Source organism: Diceros bicornis, chromosome 37 (genome assembly GCF_020826845.1).
Source record: "Diceros bicornis minor isolate mBicDic1 chromosome 37, mDicBic1.mat.cur, whole genome shotgun sequence".
NCBI lineage: Eukaryota > Metazoa > Chordata > Mammalia > Perissodactyla > Rhinocerotidae > Diceros > Diceros bicornis.
This window is the reverse complement of record NC_080776.1, coordinates 9,147,824-9,173,855: the sequence shown is the minus strand read 5'-3', so window position 1 is coordinate 9,173,855 and position 26,032 is coordinate 9,147,824. Positions and strand designations below refer to the sequence as shown.

At 44.2% G+C, this 26,032-nt stretch overlaps 1 protein-coding gene across 1 annotated transcript in view; it reads right to left on the bottom strand.

The window, feature by feature from the left end:
• Positions 1-238: 238 nt before the first annotated feature.
• Positions 239-26,032, bottom strand: part of LOC131399036 (sterol 26-hydroxylase, mitochondrial) — a 41,685-nt gene continuing 15,891 nt past the window's right edge. Inside the window, exons 2-9 of the mRNA XM_058533019.1 lie at positions 6,147-6,337; positions 2,645-2,844; positions 2,315-2,512; positions 1,999-2,171; positions 1,359-1,525; positions 1,071-1,152; positions 778-990; positions 239-627 (exon numbers count right to left, since the gene is read on the bottom strand). Of these exons, the coding sequence (XP_058389002.1) occupies positions 508-627; positions 778-990; positions 1,071-1,152; positions 1,359-1,525; positions 1,999-2,171; positions 2,315-2,512; positions 2,645-2,844; positions 6,147-6,337 (1,344 nt within the window). The 3' untranslated portion in view covers positions 239-507. The remainder of the gene's footprint in view (positions 628-777; positions 991-1,070; positions 1,153-1,358; positions 1,526-1,998; positions 2,172-2,314; positions 2,513-2,644; positions 2,845-6,146; positions 6,338-26,032) is intronic.

Genomic DNA, 26,032 nt, shown 5'->3' with positions numbered 1-26,032 from the left:
AGGGTGCCACTCTCAGTGCCCAGGGAATCGCTTTGCAACTCTGGCTCAGACAGGGCCTCAGCTAATGCCAAGTGAAGCTAAGTCTTCTCTGTGAGGTCTGGGAAGGCATATGGTATTCTCAGTTTCCACAGAGGGAGGCAGCTCTGCTTCCCACCAAGATTCCTGAGTGGGTAGAGGGTGTTCCCCAAATACAGAGAGGGCTTCAGATGCTGGGTCATCAAGAAGAATGACAAAGGCCTCCAGTTATCAATAAAAGTCCCTTTATTCTATATTTCCCCCAAGCATAGCAATGTGAGAAAGGGATGGCCTTTCCTCCAAGAGGGAGATGCTCAACATGATAAAAGTCACAAAAGTTCAGGGTTCTGTAGGAAGTGCACTGAGTTTCTCCAACCTCTGGCATCTGGCAGCCCCTTTCTCTCTCTCCTCATCCAAGACACAGCAGTGGCCAGGAATTACCATGCCAGGGAGGGAGGAAAGGGGGCTGCCCCAGGAAGGCAAAGGCCCAGCTCAGCACTGTCTCTGCAGGAAACGCACGCCCACCTTCTTATGGGGAACCAGGACGACGCGGGCTATACTCTTCACCTCCCCTGTCTCAGGAGACAGGACCACCTCGTACTGCTGGAGCAGCTGGGAGGTAAAATGCACACATGGGGCGGTTAGAGTCTGTGATCTCCATCCACTGCCCTCCTCTGCACATTCCCACCCTGTGCCTCCCTCCTCTCCTCCCCACAGCCTCCTTCAGCCCTCCCTGGTCCACACGCTCCTCTCCCCACTCACCCTTGTCAGCAGCAGCTGCATCTCCAGCTCTGCAATCCTGCGGCCCAAGCAACCCCGGATCCCATAGCCAAAGGGCACAGAGCCAAACGGGTGTTGGACCCCAAAAGTTTCAGACTGGCAGTTCCTCAGCCAGCGTTGGGGCCGGAAGCTCTCAGGCTCAGGGAAGATGCTCGGGTCCCGGGACACCACATAGTGGCACAACACAAACTGGGTCTGCAGAGGAAGAATGGGCTGCACATGAGCTTAGGGCTGTGGGGCATCCCTGGGAACCCTGGCTTTCTAGCCCTACTCACGTTCTTGGGGAAGAGGAAGCCACCAACTTCAACTTCCTTTTCCGTGATGATCCGGGAGTTCGTGGGGACCACAGGGTAGAGACTGCAGGGAAAAGAAGGTGCAGGTCTGCCCCTGGATCCAAGAAGGGGCAAAGGGCCCACCCCTTCAACCTCACCTCTCTGGTCCCCAAGGCCCCTCTTCCGATCTCCCCCTGGCCCTAGCCCCAGTTAACCAGCACCCACTTCCTACTCCTGTGTCTGAGTCCTCCCCCACACACAGACCCTGTGCTCCCAGGAACAGTAGCCTACCGCAGGGTCTCCTTAAGCACAGCTCTGAGCAAGGGCATGTGAGCAAAGTCCTTGTACTGGGGCACCTGCCCTGCTGGCACCACACCCACCACTTCCTTGTGCAAGGCCGCCTGGGTCTCCGGGCTCTTCGAAAGGTGGTACAGGGCCCACGTCAGCGTGTTAGATGTCTGGGAGGTAGAGGGAGAGGAAGTGAGGAGGGATTCCTAGGAAAGAGCTCAGCTTGGTAGCGGGAGGGTGGGCGAGTGAGTGTGTGCAAAATGTGGGAGAAAAATTAATTAATGGGGCCCTCCATGCTGAATGTGACTCCACAGCGGGACGAGGACCAACGTGATGGAGAATCACACTCTAACACAGAGGAGACTGAATAGAGAGAGAAACCCAATTAGATGAGATGAAACTTCCCAGATGTCCGAAGGGCTCCAGGACGTGATGGAACCCCCCCTTACAAAAGGACCATTCCCTGCCTGCCTCCGCTGGAGTGAATGACCCCCCCTTTTCCTTCTAGCTCTACATCCATGTCACAGAAAGAGAAGCAGGTACCTGGAGGGACAAAGATCAGGCTCAGGTGGGGGGTAATGGGGAATTGGTTCAGGATGGGAGCTGGGAGCCCCTGGTCTCTTCACCGGCCCCTCTCACGCACCGTGTCTACTCCAGCCAAGAGCAGCTCAGGCAGGCTGCCCATGGCCTCATGAAGACTGAGCTGTCCGCCGGTCAGCAGGAAGTGCAGGTAGCCAGATATCCGGACCCCCTCTGGACCCCCTGTCTGCAGCTGGGCCTCTATTTCCTTGAGTTTCTGATCAACCATCTTCTTCCCTACAGGGACAATGGAGAACAAGTCCAAGAACCAAGAGCTACTCCAACAGCTGGTAGCATGAGGAAGGACTTGGTCTTGGGAGAGGCTGTTCGTGCACAGACCCTGGGACCCACCCCCCAACTTCCTTCCCTGGACTTCTCACCAAAAGAGAAGATGTTGTTCCAGCCATCCAGGTACCACTTCCAGAAGGGCAGCAGGGAGCGAGTCCACTGGGGGAGGAAGATGCTATAGACTGAGTTCCGGAACATGAGATCAACAGATCTGATGAAGGCCATGGTGTCCTGCGGGATGGAACGCTCCAGGCAGCCAATACGTTTCTCAAACAGGATGTAGGATATAGCTGGCAGTGCACAGAAGCCGTCACAAGAGGCAGCGCCATGGCACACGGAATCCAGGGGGCTTTGAGGAGGAGGAGCACAACCTACCCCTGACCCATGTCCACCCACTCCAGCCCCTCTCCCAACAAGGGTACCTTCCAAGGCAAAGTGGTAGAAAAGGTGAGCAATGTCGGGCACCTGGTCCCCCGAGGCACTCTCCACCCGCAGCTGGCTGAGTCGAGCCATGAGGTCGTCAATCACCTCATTCAGAGCATCCGTGTAGAGCGCAGCTTCAGCTGGCTTCAGCAGCCGCTGGTTCAGAGCCTGGCGCAGCCGGTACCAGGCCTCTCCTTCCCTGTGGAGAATGGAGGAGCAACACAAATGTAAGTATCTGATGGGGGGCAGATTAGATGGTATCTTCCCACCCTGAGACCCCTCTGGAGTCTAGGAAGATCTCAGACTACTCTATTTAGAATTATAGAATCACTAAACTTTCAAAGGACAGAATCTTCGAGTCACAAAACTTCAGAATCTCACTAGAGTGGAAGTGGTTAAAGTGGGTTAAAGTAGAACCAGACTGCCTAGGGTCAAATGACAGGTCTGATGATTACTGGCTGAATGACCTTAGGCAGGTGACTTAACTCCTCCGTGCCTCAGTTTCCCCTTCTGTAAAATGGGAATAATAAGAGTGCCTATCTTAGTAGAGTTGTTCAGATAATTAAAATGCTTAGATCAGTAGCCTGGCACATGGTAAATGCTTAATGAATGTTGACTATGATTATCTCAGGACGATACAACTCCAGAATCTTCTGTATGTGAAATGAGGAAGAGCTACAGTGGTTCCAGTCCCTTTGCATGGAGGATGAGGGATAAAGGAAGAGCAAATTAGGGTTCCTGGGGTGCTCAGACTCTGGACCTTCATGCTCTACTTGGCTCAGTGGGCCAAGGGGACAGGGAGACCCACCAGGCTGATGCCCCAGCCCTCTTGCCACAGCCATTCAGTAGGTAGTTGGGTACCCCACCCGGTTAGGCAGGGATGCTCATGTGGATGAGAACATGCTTCCCATAGGGAGGCTTAATGTTCAGGGGCTGTCCCCACCCTCAGCTGTCCCCCAAACCTGTCACCTTTCCTAAGCAAGCTGGGTACAGGTCAATTTTTGAAAAGCTAGTTGCAGAGTAATAAGTACAATTTGGTCCAATTTTAAGAGGAAGAGAGGAAACCCTACATATCCATATGTATATCTGCATGTTTCTACATCAAGTAGGGAAGAACACACACCAAACTGTCAGGACTACTTAGATGGATGGGATGGGAGTGGGGGGGTGGGGAGACAATATTTTATTATTGGTATTTTTCACTAAGTATGACTTTTGATTTTTAAAAACCAATAAGGTGAGGCCAGCCCAGTGGTGCAGTGGTTAAGTTTGCGTGCTCTGCTTCAGCAGCCCGGGGTTCCCAGGTTCAGATCCTGGGCACAGACCTATGCACCGCTTATCAGGCCATGCTGTAGCAGGCCTCCCACATATAAAGGAGAGGAAGATGGGCACAGATGTTAGCCCAGGGCCAATCTTCCTCAGCAAAAAGAGGAGGATTGGCAACAGATGTTAGCTCGGGGCTACTTTTCCTCACAAAGGAAAAAAAAAACAACAAGGTATTTTAAAAAGAAAAAACATTAAAAAGTCTTAAGTCAAGGATCAGATTTTTTATTTTTAAAAATTATTTATTTAGGGCACCGGCCCTGTGGCGTAGCGGTTAAGTGCTGGCGCTCGGCTGCTGGCGGCTCAGGTTCAGATCCCGGGCACGCACCGACGCACCGCTTGTCAGGCCACACTGTGGCGGCATCCCACATAAAGTGGAGGAAGATGGGAAAGGATGTTAGCTCAGGGCCAGTCTTCCTCAGCAAAAAGAGGAGGATTGGTATGGATGTTAGCTCAGGGCTGATCTTCCTCACAAAAAAAAAAAAAGAAAAAAAAATTATTTATTTAAATAAACCTCAAACCCCAAAAGTTTTCTTTAATACGTTGGGGAAAACCTGCAAAAGATAAACTAAAAGTGCTGCTGAAAAAGAAAAGAAAACCAGAATAGACCCATTTATTGGAACTTCAGGTTGTAGGTGCTTCTCCAAGAGTAAAACCCTCCCAACAGCAGAAATCAGATTTGCAGAACTGAAATGAGAGCATTTCCATGGTTGTTAAAATATTTCTTGGGGAAATATGTTTTATATAATGAGATCTAATGTTAAAACAAAAAAACCCACATAGATTAGCAAAATAGTTTTTAAATATATGTATAGTATTATATATGCTACAGTATATTTAGGAAACTGACTTTAGAGTAAAAGAGTATAAATGGATCACCAAGGATGTACATCATGTTCAGCTTCAATCTTGAATCTGAGCCATCAAGGCCAGACGTTGGCTGACCTGATGAAACCTGAGATCCAAATCTTGCCCTCAGGGTCAGACATCAAGTTAAAGAGCTCTTGAAAACAGACATTCTCTATTCTCGCCCCAGAACTTTGAATAAAGGGCCCAGGAATTGTTGTTTAAGTTCTGAAGGAACCAGGAAAAAGAAAGAAAAACATGAGATGGGAGAATGAATGTATAGGGATCAAAGACAGAGGGGATGAACCTTCCGGAAAAGTGTTTCCTTTCCAAAAGTGTCAAGGCAGTAAATTCTTGAATTCCAGAATCAGAGAGATCTATACCACCATTTGCTAGTTGTGTCACCTCTGGTGATGCAAAACCTCCCCAGGCCTCAGTTTCTTTACCTATAAAATGGGGACAATAATACTCTCTACTTCCTGGGCTTACTGTAAGGATACAATGAAATAATACAAGTAAAGGAACTAGACTATTGTCTGCCACGTCACAAACACATGGTTAGTTATTACCATTGTTACCACCACGAGAATCAACTTTAATCCCTTAAGAAGTAACTAATTTTTAAAAATAGTTCCCAAATTATGTATTGTATCCTTGTTGGATATAACTTCCATGGATGCCCGCCACACACAGAGATAGATGTAGGTTTCAGCCTTGTGTTTATACATAGAAAAGTTAAGATTATTTTGGCAGTGCCAACTGAGGTGAATAATTGGGAATCATTGGCCATAAACCATTGCTAATGCCACAGTTTGTAAGTGGATATATTACAGACTTCTTTTTGCTATAGTATGTTAACAGAGCTCCCAAAACAACGAATAGCTATTTATTTTCTCTAGTTGCTTGACATCCATGTTTTAAATTGAGCCCTCCCAACTAATATGGTGATGATGTTTTTTCAACTATAAACAGATATGACCCATGATGATTTGAGTCGGTATACTTTCAACCATACTGTAGAATAATGGAGCTGGGAAGGTCCTAGAGATACCACAGAGGCACTCCAGTCCAAAATTCCCATTTTACATATGAGAAACATAAGGCCAAGGAGGGAGAAATCATTCATTTTTCCAAAGTCATCCAATGTATTCGTGGAAAAGCCAACGAACGGTCCCTGGGCTTCAGCCCATCACAACCTGTCTGGACTGAGTATCAGGCTTGGAGGATGCAGGGAGAGCCTACTCTACCCATTATCCACTGGCTACCCAGGGCCACTGTGCTTGGGCTTGGCCCTCAGAGGCCCTATTCCAGTCTCTTCAGGCCCCAGCTCACGTGGTGAGGGGCCCATAGGCCAGGCCATGCAGGTCCCGGTGCTCCTTCCATAAATCCATGTAGTCTCGTACTGGGTATTTGCCCTCTTGCCGCATCACTTCCTCCAGGAGTGGGGCACTGGCCAGGTTCACATAGAGTCGAGGCCCTCGGCGGGTTATCCATATTGGACCATACTTGGCCTTGTACCGCACCTGTGGAGTTCAACCAAAGCTGAATAACTGTGGCTCAGCCGGGCAGGCACTTCTGGGAGAGGAGACAGCATGGCGGAGTGTCCGATGGCCACACCAGAGCAAACGGGCTGGGCAAAAGCACATTGTGTAGGAGGTAGGCACTGGGATGGCCTGTAGTTCCAAAAGGAGAACACTGAAAAACATGTGCGGGGGCCGGCCCGGTGGCGCAAGCGGTTAAGTGCGCGCGCTCCGCTGCGGCGGCCCGGGGTTCGCTGGTTCGGATCCCGGGCGCGCACCGACGCACTGCTTGTCAAGCCATGCTGTGGCGGCGTCCCATATAAAGTGGAGGAAGATGGGCACCGATGTTAGCCCAGGGCCGTCTTCCTCAGCAAAAAAAAAAAAAAAAGAGGAGGATTGGCGGATGTTAGCTCAGGGCTGATCTCCTCACAAAAAAAAAAAAAAAAAAAACATGTGCGCCCAGGAGTTAGAATACTGAGAGCAATGAGTATCTGGTGGACCCGGGGTAATTGAGGTCCTTGGAGGAATGAGATTTTGGAAAAGTGGGATAAGTGACAAACTGGGGTATGCTGAGGTGTAGATATTTGGGGTCCAGGGTTTTAGGGAAACTGAGCCTTTTAGTGCAGTATAGTAGAATGCCTGTGGCTCCTTCATAGAAGCATTTACATCTACTGTAGCTCGGTGTCAATGAGATAAAGATAAACACCTCATGTAGTCAACAAGAAAAAAGAAACACCAGGAAAAACAAGAAGCTGAATGAGAAAGTCAGGATCCAAATACGAAGAAAACTATGTGGTATAAATTTAAAAATAAATAAATGTATAAAATTATTTGCTGTGTTATGTAATTCTCAAATATTTTATCTTAGAATTTCTAAAGCACTTGACAATTGATACGCATGGCATCTATGAAATTGATATGGCTACGATGTTTTTATAGTTGCTGAAAATGAGGGAGAAAATAAATATATTTTGGTTTTGGGTGGGTAAAACTTAAAAGAACCCACAAATACTGAGACTAAATTTACTGGCTAAGTTATACCTACAAACTGAAAGAAAATGAAACATAGTGGTTTCCCAGGGACTTCATCTTTCATAATCTGTTACTGAAGAGATTTTAAGAGGATCAGAATCTTCTCTAGAATAGAAATTAGGCCAAAGAGCATCTGTAAAAGAGACATTAAAATTATGGAGAAGAGATCTATCATTCAAATCACAGGAGGAAACTTCATCCAACTCATAGTCCAAAAAAGTGCCAGTCTTACTATTGGCATTAAAAACTAGATTCTCCTAGGATCAATGCAACATGATTGCCCGCAATATATTACCCAATTGCCCAGAATCCACCCTGAGTTAACGGCTGATTCCGCCAATGGAAGACAGCCTTGACAAACCCCCAACATCCATTTAGGCTCGTTTCCCACTTTCACCTCTCGGTAATGCCTGTCAGTTTGGTATGATTTTGAACAGCTGATTGTCTATAAACTACACTGATTCCTGGAGAGAAAGAGACATATTCACACACTGCTGGGGGAGTCTAAAACGACACAACCCTACATGGAGGACAATTTGTTAATATTTATAAAAATTACAAACACATTATAAATAAAGTATGGACACCTACATAATGGAATACTATATAACCTTGAAAAAGAAGATGAAGCAGCCCCTTGTGTACTAATACAGAAAGATAGACAGATAGCCAAGGTAGGTTGTTAAATGAAACAGTATGGTATCTGTTGTCTAAGAAAGGGGGGCTAAATAAGAATATACAGCATTTGCATCTGCTTTTATAGAGAAACACTGGATTGATACATCAGAAACTAATTAAAGCAATTCCCTATGGGAAGGCGGAGGGGAGAGTGGTGGGAGTAAGGACTGTGCAATGTATACTTTGTGATATTGTTTTGAGTTTTGAACTATGAGAATGTATTCAAATTTTTTAAATCTAAAGGGAAAAAGAAAGAAAGTGTTTTCTGAAACAATAAATCATCTGCCATTCATCAGGTAATTCCAGAAAGCAGGAAAGCCTAGCTGAACCTCTGGATTCATGTATATACTCCTTAGATTTAGAAGTGGGCCCTAGCCATATTCATTTTGTTTATTTTTCTTAAAGGCTCCATTTAAAAAAATACTTTACTTATACAACTATTTTAATCTACTAAAAGAATTATCCTGGGGCCAGCCCGGTGGCGCAAGCTGTTAAGTGCGTGCACTCCGCTGCGGCAGCCCGGGGTTTGCCGGTTCGGATCCCGGGCGCGCACTGACGCACCGTTTATCAAGCCATGCTGTGGCAGCGTCCCATATAAAGCGGAGGAAGATGGGCACGGATGTTAGCTCAGGGCCAGTCTTCCTCAGCAAAAAAAAAAGAGGAGGACTGGCAGATTAGCTCAGGGCTGATCTTCCTCACACAGACACACAAAAAAAGAATTATCCTAAAAGTAAGCTTAATTTGTGTTTCCAGTTTGGTTTAAGATATTAATAACATAATATTAATAATAATAATAGCAAATATTTCCATGGAGCTTAGCATACACCAGATGCTGTTCCAAGCACTTTGCTTATATGAGCTCATTCAGTACTCACTACAGCTGTACGAGGTAGATGTCAAGTTACCACAATTTTGCAGATGAGGAAACTGAGCCCCAAAGAGGTTGCCCAAGGTCACTTTACTGGTAAGTGGCAGGGTCAGGGTTCAAAGTCAGACCACCTGGTTGGAGGCCACGCTCTCAACCACTCACTCCGCTGGTTCTTGAGAAAACTGACTATGTCTTACTAACTGGAAACAAAATTAAGCCCTTTAAAAATATGTGCTATTTAAACCACCACAACTATGCGATGACCCAGGGTTATTGGGGCTGGGTAATTCTCTGTTGTGGTGGACTGTCCCGTGCACTGTAGGATATTTAGCAGCCTCCCTGGCCTTTACCCTCTAGCATTGCCCCCCACCCCAAGTTGTGACAACCAGAAAACCATCTCCAAACATTGCGAAAATGTTCCCGGGGGGCAAAATGACCCCAGGTTGCGGACCTCTGCAATAACCCCAACCCCTTAACATGTCTCTTAATTCTTTAACTTTAGAGGACCCTCTGTTGAAGAAATGGTATCTCATTTCGAAGAAATGTTCACCTGAAGTTTGGTTTCTTTTTCTTCTGCTAAGTTCAAGTAAAATTGCATGTAACGTTTTTATAAAAAGGGAAACACTGGTTATCTCTGGGTCACAGCTCACAGTTTATCTTCTTCTTTATTCTGTGATTTGTTTTCCAAATTTTCTATCATGATCTTGTAATCAGAAAAAAAAAACTTCATGCTTTAAAAGACCAGATCAATAACCATTTATTCAGCCGGGCACCAGCTTCTTCTCCGGCATCCAAAGCCTCTGGCACCACTTCCTGGCTCAGTTTGGAGGGTTCTGTGACATTTCCCTGTTTGCCTAGGCCAGGCTTTCTTGCCTCTTCCTCCATATTCCTCTTCTCAGTCAGTCTACCTGGTGAAACTTAGCAAGGATCTATTTATATGAGAACTTATTTTAGAAAGACACCAGAATACTTGCTGAGAGATGTGTGATGTGTCTGCAAGCCTACTGTTAGGCTGTAACCTGAGCCAGTTAGAGAGCCCCAGGGTTGTCACATAAGGTCCTGTCTGAGTACCACTTTGCAGAACGGAGTCCCCCAGGGATAGTCTTCCAGGATGAATGGGAGGGGTAGCTTCTACCAGGTGAGACTCCAAAGATGGAGAGTGTTGAATTCATTCACATTCATTTATTGAGCTCAGATCCTATTCCTCCTCTACTGATCTAGGGCCTGGGATACAGCTGCAAGCACAGCAGAAAAGACCTTCCCTTAGAGAGTTTGCATCCTAGTGCATGAGCCACACAGTGGAGAATTTGATTACATGTGCTCATAAATTGTTCTGCAATTATTTTACAGATGTTTTGTCTCTTCAGCTAGATTGAAAATCTTTGAGGGCAGGAACCAGGTCATACTTCTTTATTACCTCTCATATTGTGTGACACATTGCCAGGCACATTATAGAGACTTAATAAATATTTGGCAGTTGTTGATGAATCAAGTGGGAAAAACAGTTGCAGAGAATATATGGGAGAGAAACAGAGACAGAGACAGAAAGGAAGTAGGGAAGAAGATACACAAGAAACTGGTAACAGTGGCTCCACTGGAGTGGGCATTAGTTTCAAAAGCCTGGAAGTATAATGTGAAAAGGAAATTAAGAAAATAATTCCATTTACAACAGCATCTGTTATGGACCGAATGTTTGTGTCTCCCCAAAATTCATATGTTGAGGCCTTAACCCCCAATATGGCTGTTACTGCCCAACGTGGGGCCTTCTGCTTGCCGCAAGACATACCAATAGTCAAGAGGCAAGGTGGTAGGAGAAAAAGGACTTTTTTATTACAGCTTGCTAGCAAGAGGGAAGATGGCCAACTCATGTCCAAAAGAACCATCTTAAGGGGGCACAAAATCTTACAGCAGTTATAGAGGCCATTGGGTTATTGGGGAGGGGGTTAGGAATGTTGACCTTCTGGTGTTATAGACTGAGAGTGCCACACCAGATCTTTCAGTTTTCACTGATGATGGCTATCAGCATAGATTCTCTGTTCGGGGGTCATCACATTCCTAAGGAACTCAAAAAAACGAAGTTATCATCTTATCACAGCTGGGAGGTACATGCACAAGCAGGGGTCGTAAAATCTACAGAGCAGTTAGATCTCCAGGAGGGTGCATATCCAGGTGGGTTAGTTTGTCAGAGGTCATTCAAAGTTACAATCGAGTTTTTTTTTTCTACAATATGGCTTCCCTCATGTCAACCTTGTCTTGAGCCGGTATCATGGCTGTATTTAGAGATGGGGCCTCTAAGGAAGTAATTAAGATTAAATGAATGATTAAGATTAAATAAGAGTGAGGCCCTGATCCAATAGGATTAGTGCCCTCATAAGAAGAGATATCAGAGAGTGTGCTCTCTCTCTCTCTCCCCTCCCCCCCCCACATACATGCCAAGGAAAGGCCATGTGAGATCACAGGGAAAAGGCAGCTGTCTACAAGCCAGGAAGAGAGCTCTCACCAGAAACTCAACACACTGGCACCCTGATCTCAGACTTCCAGCCTCCAGAATTGTGAGAAAATAAATTTCGATTGTTTAAGGCACCCAGTCTGTGGTATTTTGTTATGGCAGCTACAACAGACTAATACATAGCATCCAAAAGAATATAACACTTAGGGGCCAGCCCCAGCAGCCTAGTGGTTAAGTTCAGTGCACTCTGCTTCAGCGGCCCAGGTTTGGTTTCCAGGCACAGACCTACACCACTCATCAGCAGCCACACTGTGGTGGCGACCCACATACAAAATAGAAGAAGACTGGCACAGATGTTAGCTCAGGGTGACTCTCCCTCAGCAAAAAAAAAAAAAAAAAAGAATAAAATATTTAGGAATAAATTTAACTATGGAGGTAAAACACTTGTACACTAAAAACTACAAAACTTGCTAAAAGAAATTAAAGAACCAAATAAATGGAAAGATATCCCATGTTCATAGACTGGGAGATTTAATATTAAGATGGCAGTACTCCCCAAAGCGACCTAAAAATTTGACGCAATTTCCATCAAAATTCCAACGGCCTTTTCTGAAGAAATGGAAAAATTAATCCTTAAATTCATACGGAACTGCAAGAGGCCCTAAAGGGCCAAAACAATATTGAAAAAGAGAAACAAAGTTGCAAGATTCACACTTCCTGATTTTAAAACTTACTACAAAGATACAGTAATCAAAACAGCATAGCAGTAGCTAAGGATACATGTACATCCTTAGAAAGACCAATGGACTAGAACTGAGAGTCCCGAAATAAACCCAAACATCTACGGTCAATTGATGTTAGACAAAAGTGCCAAGACCATTCAATGGGGAGAGAACAGTCTCATCAACAAATGATGCTGGGGCAGCTGGATAACCAAGCGCAAAAGAATTAAGTTGGAGCCCTACCTCACTCCACACAAAAATTAACTCAAAATGGATAGATGACCTAAATGTAAGAACTAAAATTGGAGGAATTAGAACCCTTGTGCGTTGCTGATGGGAATATAAAAAATGGTGCAGGTGCTGTGGAAAATCATTAGGCAGGTCCTCAAAAAGTTAAACATAGAATTACCATATGATCTAGCAATTCTACTTGTAAGTATATATCCAAGAGAAATGAAAGCATACGCCACACAGAGACTTGCACATGAATGTTTACAGCAGCCTGACTCACAATAGTCAAAAGTGGAAGCAACCCAAACGTCATCAACTGATGAATGAATAAGCAAATGGTGGTATATACATACAACGGAATATTATTCAGCCATAAAAAGGAATGAAGTATGATACATGTTGTAGCATGTAATATATATTTCATATATATGTAATATTCTATACATATATATGTATACCTTTCATTTTTTAAAAAATATATATGTAGATGACACACGGGGGAAAGCGGAAGCCTACTCACCAAGCACAAGCAAGCAGAGATAATGCTTACTTACCTCCAAGATCATGTGTGAATTTACGTATTAATTTCATAAATGCTTATTAAGCACCTATGTGTACAAGGTGACACGTGCGGGATGTTGGGATTATGGAAGATTTGCGTTTTCTTCTTTTTATGTCTTTACATTTTTGGATGTCTCTACAATAAACATATATTACACTTCTGCAAATTATTTCAACTAAGTCAAAATGACATTTTCTCTTCAATGTAGTATGTAATCACAAATAATTAGCACGTAGCTCATATTTATGTGATTTTTTTAAAAAACAAGGTCAATTTTGAGGCCGGCCCCGTGGCCTGGTGGTGAAGTTCGGTGCGCTCCAATTCAGCGGCCCAGGTTCGGTTCCCAGGGCATGGACCTACACCACTCGGCGGCAGCCATGCTGTGGCAGCGACCCACATACAAAACAGAGGAAGACTGGCACAGATGTTAGCTCAGTGAAAATCTTCCTCATGAAAAAAAAAAAAGGGTAATTTTTATAGGAAAAAAAGTGCCTGTCTCATTGTCCTGTGTTTTTATCTCAGCTCAGTCACCACAGCTGGGGACATCAGTTGAGGGGTCAGGGACTGCTTGGCAGGAGGTTTTGTTCTCTTCCAGCTCCAACACTAATGGGCACTGTCACTTCACTGGGTAACAGCTCTGCCACGGCACCCTCCCGACCTTGCGTGCATCCAAATACACAAGGGCTTGAACCCAGCCTTCCTGAGTCTTCGAGGCTGAAAGCCTTCTGATCCTCCCAGAACACCGAGGACTGGAGGCCTGCAAGGAACTGCCATAAGGCCACCTCGCACTCGCCTCCCTATGCCCCTGGGAGGCTGTCATGAGACAGTTTCCCATCACCTCTGGGTTCTGATGAGGTGGGGGCTTTCTGTGCCCCCCTTAGAAAAGAGCTGCAGAATATAAAACTGCTTCACTGCAGTCTAGAGGGGGTCCTCAACAACAGGGTACCCCACAACTTCACTGTGCAGTCATCTGGCCCCTTTTGTTCTGTCAACTTGAAAAGCAAATTTGCCTGTTATTTTAGCTCAAAATGAGTTTATTCGGGAACAGCCAAAAGAATTGCAATTTGGGATGTGCATGCTGTGGCAAATCTGGCAAACAAAGGAGGGGAAATACCTTTCTAGAGAAAAACGGGGAGTAAGGAGAGGCTGTTCAAAATGAAAGTCCTTTGGGGGAAAGTAACAGTTCAGGGCAGCAACGGCTTCTCATTGGCTGAGCTGCGGCATTTCTCATTGTCTGGGCTGTTGCCGGGTGGGGAGAGAAATCTTCCTTCAGTAGTAAAGCAGTTTTACTTCTTGTCCAAGATGCGGGCATCCCTCTCTTCTTGTTTGGTATAATTGACAATGTGTGATAGTGCATGAGAGCTTCCCCTACAGGGCTTCCCGACCCCAATTTAAATAAGATTTCTTTTATTAATTTCCACATTTTCCTCTTTTGATCAAGATCTTTCTCCAAAAGCATCACTGATCAACAGTCAGGTTCTCGGATGTACTGGTTTTGTCCCTCAGTGCCAGGAAGAACCTTTCCTGGATGTCGTTTCCCACATCAGAGGGAAAGTGCATAGTGGTTGGAAACCATTGAGGCCACATTTGAGCAACAAGGAAAGTTAGGAGGGAGAACTCTCAGGCACTTCTATAGTTGTCTGAGGTTGTAAGCATCAAAACTCATTTCAAATTATTGAACTAACATCACCTGAGTAGGTACGTCATTTTTCAGAGGTTCAACAGGCAATAGGTACAGAACTTCACAGCGAGTATACAGTGTAAGATTAAGAGCAATACTATAAGCCCAGTTTGTAGGATGGTTCTAAACCAGGAGCCCAGACCTGAAGGTAACCAGCTGAAAAAATCAAAAGGCAGTGGATTGTTGGGTGAAATTTGTTGTAACCACTGTGCTTGCCCTCTAATCTTATGTAATTGGGTTTCTACTTCCTCAGAGGCATTTATCCACATGCAACAGGAGGTGTTTGCCACTGCAAAGACACCTCCTCGCTCAGCAAGCAGATAATCAAGGGCTATATGATTATCCAAAACTACCCTGGCCAATGAGTTAAGCAACTGTTGCTGAGCTGAAATTGTTTTGGCTGTGGAGTCAGCCAACTCTTCTAGAGTCAGGGAGAGATCCCTGATCATATGTTTGTTGGCACTCACTCCAATCTACGGGAAGAAAGCGCTCCCTATGGGGGCAAACCCAGAGTTGCCTAGGTCTCCTGGAAGTTCTCATTTAGAGCGACTATGGAGATTCAATGGGAGAGACCAGTGAGAGGCCTCTGTTTGGTTATGTAGAGAGAATAGGACAGTGAATACAGCAAGGGCACACTGTCCTTCTATTCTCCAGCTGTCAAGGCAATGAGTTACCCAAGCATAAAGGCCACTACTGAAACCCCCACAGATGAAGAGGTAACCAGGGGGTATACATAAGGCCCCTGCATAAGTGATATCATCCATAGACTCGTTCATCAGCATAGAGGTGTTAGCCTTATATGACCAAGGTTCAGATACTATGTTGTTACATATCGAGAGGTTGCGTAAATATACGGGTGTATCAAGAAATTTACAGATGGCCTGGGTTACATCGGCAGCCCCACAGAATTTTTCATGCAAATATTCAAAAGATCTTGTTTTCACCTCCTAAGGCTGACTGAAATTAAAGCAAGGAATGAGTTTAGGCAGGCTTAGCACTCTGACTCGGTAAAACGGGCCAGCAGAGCAATTTAGACAAACAACAGTATCTGGAATCCCAGTGAAATTACTTACAGGGTGAACTAAGGGCTCATTACTGTCTTAGACAGACTGAGGTTTCTGATGGCAAATCCAGCAATCAGAGAGGTTCCCCCTTTTGCAAGGGATTTGGAAATGTGGACAAGGGCACATTTGTCCTTCCAAGAAAGAGAGGGAGAAAATAAAGTAAGGAACAACAGTGGGAAGAGGGTATACAGGCCTGGTCCGGTCATCATGGGGAAGCTGTCTGCCTCAGATATCAGCTGCTTCTCTTCCTGGTCAATTTGATTTGGAGGTCTCCAGTGTTTGTTCAGGACCAGATATCAGGCAGAACCTTCTTTAGCTGTGAGATATGTACCCAAGGTTTGAGTTCTTGAAGTTTGACTGCCATCTAGGTCATGAGGAGGGCCTATTATAGTCCCTTCAAAGAAGATTTCAAGAGCAGTAAAATTGGAAACATCATTTGGAGTACGGTAGCCAGACATTTAAGGAAACTAGAAGAATTTAGGATCCAGCCCGGCTTACAGGTATATAACAAAACCTTAGAGACAATTAATAGGACTAGAATTTAATATCTACAAAGGTACAAGCATAATTTCTCTCTCCATAATAACCCCCATTTTTATTAAAGATAATCATAGTAAAACTAATTTTTTTGTATTAAACTTGGCCTGTTTATTTATATAAATGCAGCAAGAATAGTTATTGACCATATAAGCTCTTTTTTAAGATTGCTCTGCTGAAACCTTGTAAGCAAGTTACTAGGCCAATGTTTCAAACAGTTCCTTAAAGCTGTCTGTATCTGAATCTATGTACATCTTTTTAAAATATAACATTCTAGTCAAATCCTTGGTAATGTAGCCAATATTTCCAAATGTGTCTTGTTACAAGGAGAACAGACCTTCACTGAACACATGCAAATACATATACTGTCATGAAAAGAATACTTAAGGGAACAAGTAGAGAGAAACAGACAAATGTCTCAACCTCGTTGCAAAGATACACTTTACCAAATTGCTGTAAGTTATAGATAGCTTAAAAGAGAGGAAAAAAAGGAGTCCTTTACATCTGAAAAACAAAACATTAAAGCAATCAGTCTTTCACTTGAGTTCCAGAAACTTCTACCCAGTTCACTGTTATGATCTTAAAGTTATCAAAACTTGTATTCCAGAGTACTTGTCCAAGTCTTTTTCATGAATCTATTTGAAAATGAAACATATTTGTAAAAGCATCAGAGTAAAACAACAACTGTCTGTAACTGACAAAAGATCTAAAAAAAAAAAAAAAGGCAATGGGTAAATGCAATTGACAAAGAAATTTTGGTATTTTTGTGACATACATTTTAGATAGTAACTAGGATTACAGGTAATGACATTATTTTAAGACATATCAGATGTTTAGGAATTTTATACAACTTTTAGACTACTTTTTAGTAACATATACCAATACAATATAACCTTAAAAGGTTTATTATTGCTTTTTCAACCATGCTTCTCATTAATTTGACATACCAAATAAGCCTAATTAGTATAACATCTCTCTTTTTATAAGGAGAGGGAATAAATCTTTCGTGATTTCCCAGGTGCTCCCTGGAAAATCCCAAAGTTACACCCTGGTCAAAAAAAACGTCATGTAGAATTTGAATATTTTGGGAAGCTTGTCAAAAATATCAAAAAGTTTGGACTCTTGACTAAACAGGATCACAAATCATTATGAAATAATACTTGTGTCTATTTGACCAAAGTTACAAAGATGCTTTCAAAGGCAAATACAAAAGGTTATACAGTTGTAAGCAAAACGTAACTCCTTCAATACCAAGACTCAGTTTTCTTAAGTAATTAAAGACTTGACAGAAACAACACAGGAAATTATTTTGATAAAACACAAAATCTCTGTTTTTTTGTTTTCAGGCATATTGCTTAACAGCAAAGAAGCTTTCATAATCCGTTTCACCAGCAGACCAATAGCCAAGAAAACCTTCGCCTCTTAACAGAAAAGAAAGACAAATTTTCATTTTGCATCAGCTTATTTTGATATTAAAATTTATTCATTTCAATCTTAGCCAGTCCTGATCAATCATAAAATTCTTTTCCCAAGATCCTTTCCATAAACCTTCTTTTACCGAAACACACATCCTACTTTCCTTGCATACAGAGATGTTTTCCTTTTATTTCTAGTAGCTTTAGTTACTTATATCAGAATTCTTAACCCTGAGAATCCCCAATTCCTGGTAAAAACTAAGAAGGAAGCAATCATGAATTGGCAGATGTATAAATACATTTCGTAATTTCTAGGAGTATCTGCCCTCTGAATAGCTCAGTATTTCAATGTGGTACAAGACATGGTTACCAACAGACCCAACCTTATCTTTAGTTTCTCTGCAATAGGAAACCAAAAGTAAATAAACCTGTGTTCAGTAATTAATTTATTATCAGCAATTAGTATTTTATCTTGTTTGGAAAATGATTTAGGTATTCAATGGCTATTCATTATTTAGCTTAACTTGGTATAAACTTTGATCTTATTTACACTTATTTTAACAGAGACAGTATGAGCCCACTTGACTAGTAAACCTAGGCTGAGAAAAAGTTGTACATTTGCATTACACCCAATACTAACAACTCTGAAGACATGTCTATTTTTATTTACATCAACGACCCTAAGATAGCTTTTATTTATTAAAGATTAATCCTAGATCATGTGAACCTAAAAAGCCTTTAAGTTAGTTTCTATTATATTTCTGAGATTTAGGAACACTTAATTTATAGGCACTTAATTTCAAGCCAATTAAATAGAGCTTTTTACAAATCAATTCTAGCAATACCATCCAGAGGTAGAAAAATATCTCTATAACATACATACATAGACACATAGCCATAAACAGAGATCTCATGGCTTTTATTTTAAAACATTTAGCCATAAACAGAGATCTCATGGCTTTTATTTTAAAACATTTAGCCATGCTCAGGTACAAAACTCAAAAGAATAGTGGGATCCAAATTGTATTTCTGACAGATGGACTAAGGTAAAGCTATTGCTCAGGTGGCCAAAGTCTTTCACTACAGATTTTTATTTGCATGCTGTAAGGATCTTTTTAGAGCTGTTTTTGGAGTCATTTTTGTCTATTACCAAAAGTCTAGGGTAATTGTTTTGTTTTTAAACAGTTTTATTTACTTATTTATTTATTTTGTTGTTGAGGAAGATTGTCCCTGAGCTAACATCTGTTGCCAATCTTCCTCTTTTTGCTTGAGGAAGATTATCCCTGAGCTAACATCTGTGCCCATCTTCCTCTATTTTGTATACGGGACACCGCCACAGCATGGCTTGATGAGCCACCAGTGTGTAGGTCTGTGCCCAGGATCCAAACCTGTAAACTCTGGGCCCACCAAAGTGGAGCACAGGAACTTAACCACGACGCCACCGGGCTGGCCCCTAGGGTAACTGTTATTTAAATTTTCCTTCTAGTGGTTTATTTGCTCCCGTTTACTTACAAATAGTAATTAGGGGTTTAGCCTTTGAATCCTCAGAGAGTCTGATTTTAAAACGGCCGGTTTTTGTAGAGGGGAGGAGGAAGATGGTGTTGGGGGCAGAGCCTGGGCACAAGATGGCTGCAGGGGTGGGGTCTGAGATAAAGGAGTCTGGGAAGACAAACAAGATGGTGCCTGAGACAAAGAAGAAGGGGGAGGGGAACATGAGGCTTCAGAAGCCATTTTGTTCTCTCTCTGTTTTTTAGTAGTTGTTTTGGTTCATTTATACAAGGTGTCTTGCAGTGAGGCAATTTTAGAGCTTTGTGTGTATCCAGAAGCCTCCAGGTACCAATGAAAATTGACATACCATTTGTTTTGCTTAATTTTAGAGCTGCAGTCTTCTAATTTGGTTTTAAGAAAAGCTAGTTTACAGGCCGGCCCCGTGGCTTAGCGGTTAAGTGCGCGTGCTCTGCTACTGGCGGCCGGGGTTCGGATCCCAGGTGCGCAGCGACACACCGCTTCTACGGCCATGCTGAGGCCGCGTCCCACATACAGCAACTAGAAGGATGTGCAACTATGACATACAACTATCTACTGGGGCTTTGGGGGAAAAAAATGGAGGAGGAGTGGCAATAGATGTTAGCTCAGAGCCGGTCTTCCTCAGCAAAATAAGGAGGATTAGCATGGATGTTAGTTCAGGGCTGATCTTCCTCACCAAAAAAAAAAAAAAGAAAGAAAGAAAAGCTAGTTTGGGGAGATCAAAAGTTTCCCATAATGGTCATTGCAATGTCAGACTGCTTTTGGCCTGTTTGGTCCACTTGGTTAAAAATGTGCATGTAGGGGGCCCAAAGTTCTTAAACATAAACCAGCCAGGGTCCCTGAAGGTCCCTAATATTTCCCTTAGAACATTTAGATGACTGGGATCCCACTTCTGAAATTTCCTCTGAAAACCCAAGAAAGTTGCTAGAGTCCTAGCCCTGATCCCCCAAGGAATCTAACAACAAAAGTTGCTGGATTCCCAGCTCTGATTCCAAAAGGAATCTGAAAACCAAAGAAAAACTGGATTTTCAGCAAGCCTGAGCCCCAAAACGAACTGTGCTACCTTGAAAAAATAACTAAGTATTCACCAAGGATTATGCCTTGTAACGAAGGACAGTGCCTTGAAGCAGGATGACAAAATCCCTCCCCCAAGAGGACAAGCCTCTCCAGATCCCAAATAAAGTCTGAAAGCTCAAAACACCAAGGAAGTGCAGCTTGAAATCCAGGAGGAGACTCACCAAACTGAAAGCAGGCAGCAGCTCACAGAAATAATGAGTACAAGGGCTCGGGGCGGGTACCTCCCTCGATTCTGGGGGTTGCCATCCCTCAGGGGTCGCCTCCTTTGGATCCCACTTCTGACACCAAATATGTCAACTTAAAAAGTAAATTTGCCTGTTATTTTATCTCAAAATGAGTTTATTCCAGAAGAGCCAAAAGAATTGCAATTTCAGATGTGCATGCTATGGCAAACCACAGGCAACTCCAGAAAAGAACGGAGGGGAGCTCCTTTTATAGAGAAGGGGGGGTAGGGAGGGGCTGTTCTAAATGAAAGTCCACTGGGGGAAAATAACAGTGCAAGGCAGCAACGGCTTCTCATTGGCTGAGCTGTGGCATTTCTCATTGGCTGGGTTGTTGCCAAGTGGGGAGAGAAATCTTCCTTTAGTAGTAAAGTAGGTTTACTTGGTGTCCAAGATGCAAGCCTCCTCTCTTCCTATTTAGGGTAATTGATGATATATGATGAGGCGTGAGAGCTCCCCCTACAAGCCTTCCCCTAAACTTCCAATTTAGTTAAGTTTTCTTTTATTAATTTCCACAGTAGGCTTGTCCTTGTGTGATTGTGGGACAAGGATCTTCAGGAGCTGGCACCTTTGGCTTATTCTTCTTTTCACTCTCTATGTAAGTAATAAATTGTCTAAATCCAAGCGTGGCCCGTTTTATCTCTACTGGAAGAATTCATTTGGCCTTGGCGTTGCCTTGTGTAATGTGTGAACTGGACACCTTTGGTGCCCAACGTGGGGCTGGTAAATTACACTGCCCTTTAGAGACCTGGGGCATTAAATAGATTCCTATGATGCAGCACATGCTCTGCCCTAAGGCGGGGTCGAGGAAGGAACGTCCTCCCACCAGCGGATTGTGCAGGGAAGGTTAGGAGAGACAAGGCTGGTAATGCAGAGGAGTCAGTGCCCTCCCACAGTCCTATCTATTCTGTCAATAAATGGCTACTGAAAACTGAAAATAAGTGCAAAACTGTGCTTTCTGGTGGAGTTGCCCCCCCCATCCCTGCGCTGCCCCTCCTTCCCCACCTCTGGATTCCCTGAACTTCACCCACTGCCGAACTCCTGAAGTGCCTGTTAAAACCCTTTGATCCGTGTTTCTGTAAAAAGACACTGATAGTTTGGGGCAAGAACTGCAGCGAAGAAAGCACCAGAGGGAAAGTGATTCTGCGAGAGGCCTGGGAGCAGATTCCTCCTACAGACTGTTGCCCAAAGGTGTAACCAGGATTGAAACATCTAACTGTGAGTGTTCCTAAAGTGTTAGGAAAATTCCTCTGATGTCCCAAGTTTTTGTTGTATAATGATGTCTTATTGATGAGCGAGTTGAAGGTTTCAGCAGGAGTGACTGGTAAGCTCCAACAAGGCTCAGAGTTGCCTTGTTAAGTGGTTTCTGGAAACAATGTTGGTGAATTCCACTGGCTGTCAAAGAAAAACGGCTGTCTTTTGCCAAATAAAAAGTAGGATGTTCCTGACTAAAAAGTTGCACCTGCAAAAGGGACCACCCTACCAGGGTTTGCCTCCCTGCTCCTGACAGTCTGACTACCTGGGGTTTTAACCCCCTCCTCTCCTCCCTAAAACTGATAAGGTCACAGCATCCTTTAGGACAAAAGACAGTGAGACCCCACAGGCTGACTAGCAAGGGATAAAATAGGATCCTGGCAGGCAGTAGCAGACCAGGTTGCTGATGTGTTTAGTGGCAAGGGGACAAGGGTCCCCTGCACCCATGGATGACAAGGGGGGAACTATAACTTCCCTTAGGGCCACTGTAACCCCAGCCTGGGTTTATAGTGGAAAACATGAGTGCCCAGATGATGAGACAGTCACTCAGGGTTGGATTGAGCAGTTGGTTCAATGGGCACCATCAGGCTTTTGGGGACAGTTAAACCTTCTCTTGCACTCCAGAGACAGACTCTGGAAAATTATTTAGCTCTGGGCAACAAACTTCTCGGAATGGAAGCCTGGACACAGACCAAGATAAATGCCCTTCAGGCTAAGGGAGGGGGGTGTCATGGGGTGACTTGTGTCCCCACCAAATTCATATGTTGAAGTCCTAACCTTCAGTATCTCAGAATGTGACCTTATTTTGAGACAAAGTCTCTACAGAAGTAATCCAGTTAAAATGAGGTCATTAGGATGGGCCCAAATCCAATATGACTGGTGTCCTCATAAAAAGAGGAAATTTGGACATAGATGCACATGCACACAGGGAGAATGCCGTGTGAACATGAAGACAGTCGTCTACAAGGCAAGAAAAGAGGCCTGGAACAGACCCTCCCCTCACAGCTCTCAGAAGGAACCAATTCTGCCAACATTGTAATTTTGGGTTTCTGGCCTCCAGACTGTGACACAATAAATTTCTGTTGTTTAAGCCGTTCAGTTTGTAGTACTTTGCTATGGCAGCCCTAGCAAACTAATACAGAGGGAGAATGCATGACGAAGGGGTCCAGAATGTAGGACCACATGGACCTGGCTATTACACCAGGGGGTCTCCAAATTGGAGACTGATGGTTTGCCCATGGAAACTCTCTCTCACCGTCAAGCTGTGAGAGGGCCACAAAATTGAAAGATCCAGGTTGTAACAGGGGAGAATCCCCTGTCAGCTTTGGCATTGGTCATGGACAAACAGGATGAAGGCCAAGAGGATCGAGACCCGAGAACGAACAGGACTAGGGCAGAGACCCAAGTCCTTCCTTCCCTAAAGAGGACCAGGGTTCTTAAACACTGGTCAAGGTGTGTTGGGGACTTGATGACAACCAAGGTTGTCGCACCTTTTCAGCCTTTTGGACACTGGGGCACAAGTCATTATGGTGCCAAGAAATACTCATGAGTATGGTTGAAAAATTACTTTAACTGGATTTGGAAGTCACTCTCAAATTGGACAATGGACTGATGTAATTTTGCGGATGTACTAGTCAGGCCTCTTCAGAGAAACAGAACCAATGGGATGTATGTATATAGAGAGAGATTTATTTTAAGCAATTGGCTCATGCAGTTGCTGGGGCTGGCAAGTCTGAAACTGGCAGGGCGAACCAAAAGTCTTTAAATTCCAGCAGGAGCCGACGTTGCAGTCTTGAGTCTGAAGGCAGTCTGGAGGCAGAATTCTTTCCTCTTCTGGGGACTTTAAGTCTTTTCACTTAAGACTTTCAACTGATTGGATGAGGCCCACTCACATTATGGAGGGTAAACTGCTTTTCTCAAAATCTAATGATTTAAATGTTGATCATATTCAAAAAATACCTTCACAGCAATATCTAGACTGGTGTTTGACCAAACGCCATAGCCTAGCTAAGCTGACGTACAAAATTAATGATCACAGTGGGTGAGCCTTTTTGAGCCAATACACACTCAAGTGGTTGTAATAGATACTGCTGAATGTATTTTGGGAATGGATGTGTTAAGTACGTGTAATACTTCTCCAGATTATAAGGGATGTTCCCAATGGGGAAATGCCACGATTAACACAGTGGTAATGGGTTGAGTGGACAACCAGGAGTCTACCTAGTTCTCTCAGCTCAGTCACGTGGTATCAATAAAGTAGTGTAGGATTCCGGGGAAAAGGAAGGGGTGGAAGGGAAGACAGGTCTTGATCAAAGAACGAGTACAGACAAATGTGCTTAAGAAAACTATCCAACAGACTGTACAGACTGCCCTTCCCGCCAGTCAGCCCACATGAGCCTTTTGAGCTACATGTGTCAGTGACTAACAACCATGCAGACTGGAGCCTGTGGCAAAATTATGTGGCCACTAGGCAATGGTTCACTAGGGTTTTGGACATGGCGCTTGCCTGACATCACCACCCAGAGTGCCCCATTGACAGACAATTACTGGCTTACTATTGGGCACTGGTGGACACTGGGAGACTGACAAAGCAAAGTGTTGCTATACTCTGACGTCCCTATCATGAGGTGGGTCAGGAATCAGAACATCAACAAGGTGGGTATTGCCTCCAAGCATCCCTTATTACGTGGAAGTGGTATGTCCAAGAAAGAAGTAAGCAAAACCTTGAGTGGTTAGTTGCCCTCCAGATGTGCTGATTCAGATGCAGGGTTTATGCTAACACCTCAGGGTTCTTGGGGGCTTCGGTACATTGAGGTTCTTGACAATGCCTGGGCCTGGTTCATGGATGGATCGGCTAAGTTGAAGGCCATAAGAGGTACTGGGCTGCTGCTACTGTGCAGCCCCAAAGAAAACTGTTTAAAACTATGCATGGAAAAGAGAACTCTGTTCCATAGGCAGAATTGTGAGTTGTGGTACTTGCCCTGGAAAAGACCTCCCCAAATGCACCTGGTTACATTTTCACTGATTCGTGACCATGTGGGCTGGTGCCTGGCAGTGGAATGTCTGGATGATCAAGTCTCAGCCTCTTTGGCGATGAACATTATAGCAGCAGATCACACAAGACCCACACCCCCTGCTTGTGACCCAGGTGGATGCCCACGGAAAAGGTCTCCTTGTATGAACATCAATGGCATCAACAAGTTGATGAGAACTGTGGTGCCCATTTAAGGACCATAGCCATCTGGATACACCATTGCATAGGGCATGGTAATCCATCTACAATTCAAGATGGGCCCCAAAACAAGGCCCAGTGACTCCAAGGAAGTCTTGCAAGCCAAGGAAGCCTTGCAAATATGCCCAGACTGCCAGCTACCCAGTCCAGTGATAAAGGAAACTTTTGGGCACACAGCAAGGGGTACTGGAGCTGACCTGTCCTAACAAATAGACTGTACAGGTCCCCTACCATCGCCTCAAGGGGACCACTGGGCATTGACTGCAGTAGACACCTTTTCAAGGTATGGCACGGCCATCTCCATCCCCACAGCAGATAGGGGGCACACTATTCAAGGACCCTTAGATGAACTGTGCTATATATTTGGATTCCCAAGAGTATTCAATCAGACAACGGTGTCACCTTTGTAGTAAAAAGTTCCCAGCAATGGACAGCTACTTGGGACATTTGCTGGACCTTCCATGCCCTGTATCATCTCCAGGCAGCAGGTACCATTGAAAGACGGAATGGACTCTTAAAGAAGAAACTGAAAAAGATAACTGGACAACCAAGGTTCAGCTCCCAGTGGATCACACACTGAAGAAAGTCAGTCTGGACTATAAATGTGGCAATTCATCAGAAGGGTACATCCCATTTAAACAGAATTTTTAATTATGATATTGGGAAGGTGGAAAGAGGGCCAGATAGGCTGTAAGAGACCCAAACCACATAATTAACTACCATTTTTTTTCCTACACCTACCCCTTGGGAAATCAGGCTACTGGAATTTGCAGTAGCAAGAAGAGTCAGGAAGAGAACCACTCAAATGTGGAGCTTCTATTGCCACTGGCTATGCTGGCGATTCTTGGGCAATCGTGGCTGTCGATGATAATGATCATGAATGTGAGGTAACAACTCCTAAGATGGTCCTGATGTGGCCCACATGTCAGGGATGGAAGATATTCTAGGATGGTAAGAGATATACAAGGAAGAAACAATTGAGACACTTCAGGAGAAAGCAGGGCTCACGTGAAGATAAGACACAGGAGGACTGGGGCAGGGCCAGCCCCGTGGTGTAGCGGCTAAGTGAGTGTGCTCCGCTGCTGGCGGCCCAGGGTTCCGATCCCGGGTGCGCACCGACGCACCACTTGTCAGGCCATGCTGTGGCG